This window comes from Dendroctonus ponderosae, unplaced genomic scaffold (assembly GCF_020466585.1).
Source record: "Dendroctonus ponderosae isolate FM_Combo_2020 unplaced genomic scaffold, Dpon_F_20191213v2 Dpon_F_20191213_1, whole genome shotgun sequence".
Classification (NCBI taxonomy): Eukaryota; Metazoa; Arthropoda; class Insecta; order Coleoptera; family Curculionidae; genus Dendroctonus; species Dendroctonus ponderosae.
Genome location: NW_026017110.1, coordinates 1,830,544 through 1,840,310, shown reverse-complemented (window position 1 = coordinate 1,840,310; position 9,767 = coordinate 1,830,544). Strand labels below are relative to the sequence as shown.

Genomic DNA, 9,767 nt, shown 5'->3' with positions numbered 1-9,767 from the left:
TTTGATAATGTCCACCGCAGTTGTGGACGAAACGTCAGGAAGAAATTCCCATAGACCACGGCTTCAAAGCCCGGAAAACATTCCTAAATGTGACCTTTTAGCTTATTCGAAAAAGGCCTTATTAGCCTTTTGAACGCCCAACTTTTTCCCCAGTTAACAACTCGACTTCCATAAGTGCTAACCAAAAATTCCGTATCAGTTTTGCCATGGACGTAGACTAAATCAACCCGTTCTCCTGCATCATCGGGAAAGCTCAACATTATGAAGTTTGCATGAAAAATGCCAAAAAGTACTTACCTAGCTTTCCTTACGAGGGATCCGTCCTTTTTCCTTTGCAGTACGAATGGCAGGCGATTGGAGATGACGATCATGCTCCCCGTAGAGGAGACCACATCTGGGGAAGTAACTTTAATTGAGTGTTTCGCCCTCATTTTACCCTCAGTCACTATCTCCAAATAAAAAACGGTTGAAATTCGCTCTGGAACTGCTCGCTAAAGGCGCATAGCTAACGACCGCTGATAAAATGTGCTATGATTGACGAGCAATTGATATATTTGTGTTCTTTTATTATCGATTAGCAGTTTGTATCACCAAAAAAATCGTACTATCGAAGCAATATTTCTTGTGGCACTGAGTAAACAACGATCTCCGTGGCTTCTTTAATGGACCAAGTCGAGTTTCTCGGGGTCAGCAGAGTTATCAGTTCGCTCAAACGGCTTTGGTCAATTTGTTTTGTTTAACAGATTTGAGCCATTCGACGATCGTCAGTCAATGGAAACAGGGTGAAGCGATATTAACCCAGCATCTAGCGCCAAATATTACGCTACACATTTTTAAATGTGATCTTTGCATCAGAATCAAAATACGCACGCAAAAAAGCCATCCATTCACTCGATCACAGCATGATTGGAAACTCTCCAGAAAAAAAATGTTTGATATTAAACTTGTATGCTGTATTTTTAGTATTGACCTTCCAAAATCAACAAACTTTCTATAAATATCTTGAGTGAATTTGTGTTCTCAGTACAAAGTGCCGGGGGATTGGGCAGTTTAACCCTCCAGTATAGAGAAAATCGGGCTTCTGACGAAGAACTGGAAATTTTCTTTCATGTCTTTTCATACAAATATTAGAAAAACAGTCTTAAGCAACATGAGTGCGTGGCAATAGGTCAAAACTTAAAAATTATAAAGTGAAAATCCATATATAAAGCAAAACCATTTTCAATAATTATATAATATACTAATGACATGATAAACAATAACCATATCAATGGAAACAAAATTAGATTCTATTTACACACAACCAACAATAATTATTATTATGCAGGGTGATTCAAAATTGGAGTCATTCTTCTGGACCTGTTGTCTGGCGGTGTTTTAGGAGTACAGAAAAAATAGTTAAAAAAATTAATTGCTATTAAAAACTGAGAAATTTGCAAAAAACTATATTAGAAAAACGGCAACAATGTTTTTCAAAGTAATCTGCATAATTGACATTACGTAAATACTTCTGGCTTCGTAATTATTTAAATTTCCGGTAACCATGGAATTATACAGAAAGTGGCAATAAGATGGACAAGGATAAACGGTAAATTCAACAGGAATCGTTGAATGACGGAACCTATTTCGAAATTCATAACCGCGAATTATTAATTTGTTTACAAATTTCAAAAACATACATTTGAGTCTGTAACTTCAAACAAGTGCCTGTGCACTCTTCTCGAGCAGCTTCTCGTATTCGGTTAATTAACTCCTGCTCAATTTATACCGGTGTTCAGTAGTCCATTGGTTTAATGTGATCTTACATACGTGGCATTTATTTGGTGCCTGGAAAAGTGTCAATGGTTGTGCAAAGTTCTGAGTGCCCCTTTTGACTTTTCATCAAAAAATTGTAGAAGAGAATTTCTTTAATATCAAAAATTTTCGTAATTGGACAAAAAGATTGTAATTTTTCTTTTCGAATGCTTAAATATTCCAATATGCTACCAATAAAAGATGGAATACTTTCAAAATAATGCTTAATAACAAAGTTGAAATTCGATTTTCAACCGTTAATATATTCTAGAAATTATCGACAAATTTTTTCAAAATTATTTTCTCGTACTCTCCAAGTGAGCCCCTATTACCCCTTAAAAGGAATGACGCCAATTTTGAATCACCCTGTATATACGTCAAATATGTCAACATCGTCGTTCTGCTTTGTAACGTGATGCTTATTAACGTTACAGCTAATCGTACGTAAATAAAGGAACACGTTATCCTCTAATAACGTAAACGATTATTTCTTTACTAATGCGCATACTCAGAATAACGGCTAACGTAAAACGTGTTGCAATAAAGGAGCCTAAAAACTCCCTATTAATATTGGCTAACGCTGTTATTGAAGGAGAAGGATTACAATGGGTGTGAGAAAGAAACTCGAATGAACGAACAGAACTAGTGTGGGACGCACATAAAATAAAATTATGAAACCCGAATTTCCGAAAATACAATTTTGTATAAACACAACAATTGTTTAATGGTTTTTTTTGCAAACTTTGTTTCTCATTTGACGTACACGTCCCTTGGCCAACTGATGTTACTGCATTGAAATATTTTTCCAAAATATCAAAATTTGAACCATTACTAATTTAGTTTCTGTATTTTTCTATTTGTGTTTCGGCAAATGTTCAAACTATCACCTTGAATGAAGAATTCATCGCCTACCCTAAGACAACATCAGCGTATATTGACCTAAAGACCGTCTCAACTTTTTCTCAGATTAAAAAATTACAATTATTTGATGACAACATCAAATAAAATCTATAATACTAGAAACCACAAAGAAACAGGAATTTGTTTCGTCACATGATAAATATTAGTTTTTTTTTATCACAGACTATTAATTCAATTCATCTTCAGAACCAGATGGTTGATATCTTGGTATTACATGAAAGGTTCAAAAACTAATATTTGCAGTTCTAGACGCTCTAACCCACATTAGCTCCATCTCGCACTTTAAGTTCTTGCTGCGTATCAGAAAATATTGAGCGGGTCTAAAGCGAGAGATGGAGCTAATGTGGGTTAGAGCGTCTACGTTCAATAAGCACCAGTAACATTTTCCGGTATGTATATCTGAAACAACCCACTCAAGCACATGAATTCGGGGCGACCAACTGAAAAAAAAATTCGAAAAGCCGGAAGTATGCAAAAAACAGACTATAAAGGCTTTCGCGACCGGTTAAATCACATTTAGGAATGTTGAATGAAATGAAAATTGAAAAAAATTCCCATAGACCACGGCTTCAAAGCCCGGAAAACATTCCTAAATATGCAAAAAACCTTTCACTGAATGAGAATCGAAAGTTTTACCCCAATGAGAAGCAGCAAAAAACAAGTTTCAGAAAATCACATTGAAAAACTGATTCACTCTGTAAAATAATTCGGGCAAACAATAAAGATTTGAGGAAGTTGAGGGTAAACAAACAAAATTCCAACCGGCTCCGAACAATTTGGGAGAATTCGCTTTCATTTGATCAACAGTTGAGAATCACGCCGGCTCCAGGTGGTCTACTTTGAAACTGACGTCAATCGAACTGACCCCAGATGCCATTTTTTGGCCCCTGTAGACGATAATCGCGATCCGGTACCAGGCGATTAACACTAAACGGGAGCCGATGAAGAGAAAAAAAACACTGTGTGTCTGCAGAAAAATATTTGTGTTGTTTGCAGTGCGTCAGTAATTTCTGGGACGCCGGTCTTATCGAAATAGTGCAAAGATTAAAGACCTTGTGGTCGCAACGCAACTCACCCGCATTATTCAGCATGCCATTTTCTAACACTTCTTTTACGTAAAGGGACGGAGCCATGGTGAAACTGAGTTTCCCAGCAAAGCCACTAGCCAAGAGGCGCCAATGTTCGATTAAACGCCACTTAGCCCCGATAGAAAATGTTTCTGATTTCCAGATAACTCTACTAGCGATACTGAATCAAACTCCACTTAAATATTGCCAGTACTCAGATCCTTATCCCCGTGCCTGATTGGTGGGGATATCTATTTTTGATATCAAAGTGAATCCGAAACTCAAAAGTTCACCATCATTCACTCAAATAATGCTCTCAATGATTGTAATCGCCCCAATTACATACTAAGTATCACAACTTCGAGTTAATACTTAGAAACAGCGCACCAATCTTTATATGGTGATTGTGTGTAAGGTTGTCAACAACAGAACATTATTCCGCAATTAGATAAAGATAATCCGTTTGAATGTTCATCAACATTCTGCGCCACCATCAGCCAACTCAAAATCCCCAGCCATTAAGCAATCAACTAACCCTATCGGGATCAACAGTTTGATATCAAAGTGGGGTCGATCAACGCACAGAGCTAGAGATCATTTTCTATATAGAGCGGATGAAAGAAACTTTCCTTTTGTTATTATTTCCATGTGAAACTTTGTTGATTGAGCATTTTGGAATTTCTCAAATTTCAGTTGGCATTTTTTGGAAGCGGTACTTTAAAATGCGATTTTATGAATTCATTTAAATAAATATTTCCTGGGCGTTGGATTGGGACACGAAGGTCGATAAAATGGCCTCTAGAATCACCGGATTTTCCACTTTCAGATTACACTTTAACATTTACGAAAATGTGTTTCATTTTTAACTAAGTGTTAAATAGTTATTCGATTTTGTAGCTATATTCGAAATTCACAAATTTTTTTCTTCGTTAAAATTGTTGAGCTCTTCGTTTTTTTATGCTGTCCTTTAACCCGTCCTGAAACAGATTTCCCTCCTGACGTTTCGCAAGGACGACTGCTTTGCATCTTCTATCAATTTTAACGCATTTTTTTCGTAAAATCTGCAAAATATGGCTGAAAAATTTACAGTAGAATTTCTTCAATCCTCAACCATTAAAGGCGCGAGTATAACCTTTAATAGATATTTCCAAAAAACTATTCCAATTGCAATTAATTTGAGGGCCCAAAAATGTGACCCATTTTAATGTTAAAAATGCTACTTTTGTATTGAAAAATAGTAGAGTTTATTTAAGGATGGATTCCCTTGGTGAAACAGTTTACTAAATTAATAAATCCACATTTTTTCACCAATTTTCAAAGTGCGTTTTTCTCTTGGGCAAACGATGCTCAATTTGACTACTAATCAACTGAAAAGTCGCTTTATTATGCATTTGCTTAATTGCGTTAACCTTATGAGTGAATCCTAAAGAGAATCGTTTAAAGCCAAACAACGCACAAAACGGGCGTTTTGAATTATTCGGAATCAATTTTTACTACTGCGACCTTCCTAATTTTCAACGAAACGGAATGCGCTAAATCGACCGATTCTGTCCAAACATATTTGGCAAAATACCTTTATGAGGATGTTTCGCAGTGTCTGTGTACGGTAAACGAAATCTACAATGGTTTAATAAGGTGGAATTTTGCAATGCAATATGGAAAACAGCCAAGTGCGAATACAAATAAGCACAGTATCTATAAGTAGTGGCCAAAAAATGGAAAAAAACCACCTGAACTAAGGCAAATTACCACAAACCTCACCTGCCAAATCGTCTGTCCAATGAACCGGCATAATTATTGACTAATACGAGCTTCAAGGAATGCAAAACAGCAGCACGACCATACTAAAGTTATCACGCACTGATCACTCGTGTGGTTGCGACTGAATTTTCCACCTCAGTCCTCAATGTGTAACAAAAACGTCTAATTTTAGTCGATTCTCTCCGTTTTCATCAAACAAAACGATCGAGGAACTCCGCAACCAAAGTGACAAAGTCCGACTTCAATCTATCCATTCACACAGACAAATTCATGCCAGGTATTTCCTTATCATCATCGCATTTAACATGTTTACTCGCGTTCCTTTCGGGTATCTTGAGATTGGCTGAGGAAGGACAAGGTGGGAATCAGGTAAACTGGGCATGATTTTCGATCACGCTGTGCGCTTGTGGATCGGAATGATTCAAGTCTATGTGAAATGCTTAAAACCACAACAATGGATAGGAAAAATTGTTTATCAGAGCGTACACCGGGTATTAGTGATGTAAGCGTATTTATTAGTAATTATCTAGCAATTTGCTTAACATGCTGAGCTTTTCGGGCTTGTAGGTCCCAAAAACTCACCAGTTTGCCACAGTCATTATTTATGTTACAAGCGCGGGCCTCAAGGGGCGGGGCATCAATTGCTTCCTAAGAAAGAAAAGTCCTTTTTTTTCTTATTTAAAAATTTTCTGAAATACATGCTTTTCTCCAAGCAATTTGTCAATCGCCTGTTCTGCCTCTAGAAAAGTTTTTTCTTCCTTCACTGTTTTTCGTATGTTTCAAGTTTTCAGTTTCTTCAAGTTATTTTGTAGAGAATCTGCGATCTTGAATCTCTTACCTTATACTTTGTCATTCTGATCTGTGACATGGGTTTTAAACTCGATAAATCTTTTAAAAAATTTTCTGAGCTACCCCGCAAAAAGGGCGAAACGTCGACCATTTTAAGAAAATAAAAGGTTTGATCCTGCCCCAAACCCATTTTTGCCTACTGTCCTAAAACTTCCTACTTTCAGAACTTTTCTGTTCCCAAACTTCTAATCATGTACATACATGTTTTTACCACGTCTGTTGTTAATGTTCAAAAAATGCCCAATTTTATCGATCCCTACTCGTTTCAGAACTTATGCCGCTTTGAAACGCGCTAATTTGCCTTAATAACATTCCAGAGTGCGCCTCGATTTGCATTCGAAATCGAATTTTTAGTTATAAACATCCACATTTCGTCTCTCTTCAGTCTTCCTCAAAATCGCATTTTCCGCCCAGTTGGTCACTTTGGACTTTGATCGTATTCCAGCCGGCTTGTTTCTGTTGCATAAATATAGACCGGTTGTACTATATTAATTAAGCGAGGCCAATCCAGAAATATCCCGGTTTAAGGATCGGGAGTCCGAATTCCAAACACGTTGTCCACGCATAACGCACCGGACGCCCGCATGACTGTTGCATGCAAAACTGATGCAGGTAAACGCGTATTTGTAAAAACAAACAAACATAGATAGATGCTCTTCAGATAACAATTCGAGCGTGATTTTAGCCGAATTTGCTTGAACTGATAATCCTCAAAGCGTGATACGGCGCTTAATTGAGTAAACTTTGTCGCTAAATGAGCAAACTATTTCGCTAATAGAGTGTTTACATACATACTCAGGCTGGGAATATCGAGATGTTTATCAAAACTACCACAGGTAATTTATTTGTTCTTCCAAATTTTACATCTATTAGTTATGCAAACAAGAATTATCGCCGTGGCCTACTCTAGGATGGAGTCATCAATTCATTATCCTTACTGCAATTTAACCTTCACTATCAACTTCTTCGGGCAGTTGAAGACTGTTGCCTTTAGACTTTATGTGTGGATTTTCATCAGCGCGGCTCTTGAAAACTTGCGCATTTATCCTGTTTGGAACGTTACAACCACCTTACAGACTGAGCAATTTTTCAAGTGTTAAAATGTATAATTGCGCCATGTATTAGTAAACACGCATTTTAAAGGTCGACACATTCTAATGGAAATTTGCCCGATAACGACATTAAGATAGTGTGTAACCTTATTAAGAAAATCGAACTGGATTTATCTGGAAAAGTTGGCATTTGGAGCACATTTTTGAGGAAGTAAAATTCAGACAACGCGACTAAGCAGCTTTAAAACATTCCAGGATTTTCCTCATTTTTACGTACGAATCATCGCCCGAAATGCACTTTGCTTCCAAACAAGGGCGTCTGTTTACGGTCGTCATACAAAAAAACAAAGTGCGTAATTTCATAAATATCGAGGTTTATTGAACCGTTATAAACAACACAAATCAATAGATTGACACAATACAGGGTGATTCAGGAGGGAATGGAGATTATTTTAAGGAGATGATGTCTAGGAACTCAAAATATGATCAAAAAATTATAGATGTTATCTAAAGACACATTTTCGCTTTTGCTGGATTGGCAGAGCCATCAAGATCACCAGGTTTCACTCCCCTAGATTTTTCTCTTTGGGGATGGACGAAATCGTTGCATTCTACGAAAGTGGACACAAGAGACGCGTTTGCACATCGTTCTTTAAAACTCGCATCTAGAGCAATTTATACACGCCCGAATCACCCTGTATAATCAAAGCGAAAATTGAAAATTTAAAATTTTGGCCAGTTAAAAAAACTAAGTGTTTTCATTAATGATTTGATACTTTTTTTTGTCTTATCACAACATACCTTTGACTGATAGCCCAGACAATTTTTTTTACATTTTAAGGAGATGATGCCTAGGAACTCAAAATATGATCAAAAAATTATAGATGTTGTCTGAAGACACATTTTCGCGTTTGCTAGATTGGCAGAGCCGTCGAGATCACCAGGTCTCACTCCCCTAGATTTTTCTCTTTGGGGATGGACAAAATCGTAGCTTTCTACGAAAGTGGACACAGGAGACGCGTTTCCACATCGTTCTTTAAAACTCGCATCTAAAGCAATTTATGCACGCCTGAATCACCCTGTATAATCAAAGCGAAAATTGAAAAATTTTAATTTTAGCCAGTTAACAAAACTAAGTGTTTCCAATAATTCTTTCATACTTTTTTCGTCTTATCACAACATACCTTTGATCGATAGTCCCGATAATCCTTTTTTTAGAAGACATGGGCTTTGCACGGGAATACTGTTAAAGCCTCTTAGGCTCATAATGCAATCTGACTGACGAAAAACGCGTAAAATAACGTGGGAAACACTATCTCGAAACCCGATTATCTCCGAGGAGAAACCTTAAAAAATGACCAGTTTGTGCCCCCAAATATTATCAATCGCCCAGTGGCGTCTACTTTCATTATTTTTCCAATCGGTCGATGATAATAAATATTTAAAGTCCTTCCACTGGACGCTCGTCACTTAAAAAACAACCAGCATTGTCATTGAAATTGTTAACGTTTTAACCAAAAAGTGTTGAATCAAGTGCCTTCAGCAAACAATCAAGAAAAAATCCCCTTCAAAGAAGCAACTATTATAACTTTGGGAATTTTCTGTCCATCTATAAAATTCAGCAGTGTATTTCATCTACATAAGGGTTGGCTTATGAAGCTCAAAAAAAAATTAAGTCCGATTGAATTTAACGCGCCAATGAGAAACAATTGAGCATTTTGCTATAATGTACGATAAGGGACACAATGGACAACAACAATTACCATTATCTAAGGCGTCAGTCTGTACATGTTCGATAAAACGTTGAGGAAGTTTGTTCATACCTCTAAGTCAGCGATGAAATTTATGTGCGCTGAACTCTGAACCATCGGGGCGTAAGACCAATCCAAAACACTTTTTGCAAAAATAATCGTCGCCGATAGTCGTGAGATGAAAAGGGCTTTGTTCCGATCCAGCACCGTTTTACTGGCAAATTTGCATCATAATAATTGCGGTGGCTTTCTTGGAAAATCCTCTGCTAATTTAACTGAAATACGCGCCATGTTTGAGTTTGAATGCTTCGTTTAAATCAAGATTTTTTCAACTGGAAATTTGAATGATTGATTTCTCTCTTTACTGATGTATCGGGTATTGAAAATTATTTTTATTTCAACATACAGTTGAGTCCGGATATAACGAACTTGAAAAATGAGCTAAAACTGGTTCGTTATATCCGGAGTTCGCTATACGCGAATAATAATACAAAAACACGTGGTGTATTTTATTTCGTTATTTTTACATAGAGTAGTAGAAGTTAGTAGGTATGACTAAAAAGAACACAAAA

General features: G+C 36.8%; 1 protein-coding gene across 1 annotated transcript in view; it reads right to left on the bottom strand.

Moving 5' to 3' along the window:
• The window catches only part of LOC109538805 (alpha,alpha-trehalose-phosphate synthase [UDP-forming]), a gene marked incomplete at its 5' end in the record, with an annotated part of 24,835 nt that overhangs the window by 6,234 nt on the left and 8,834 nt on the right, over nucleotides 1-9,767 (bottom strand). The window contains 1 exon segment of the mRNA XM_048670536.1: nucleotides 298-394. Within this exon segment, the coding sequence (XP_048526493.1) occupies nucleotides 298-394 (97 nt within the window).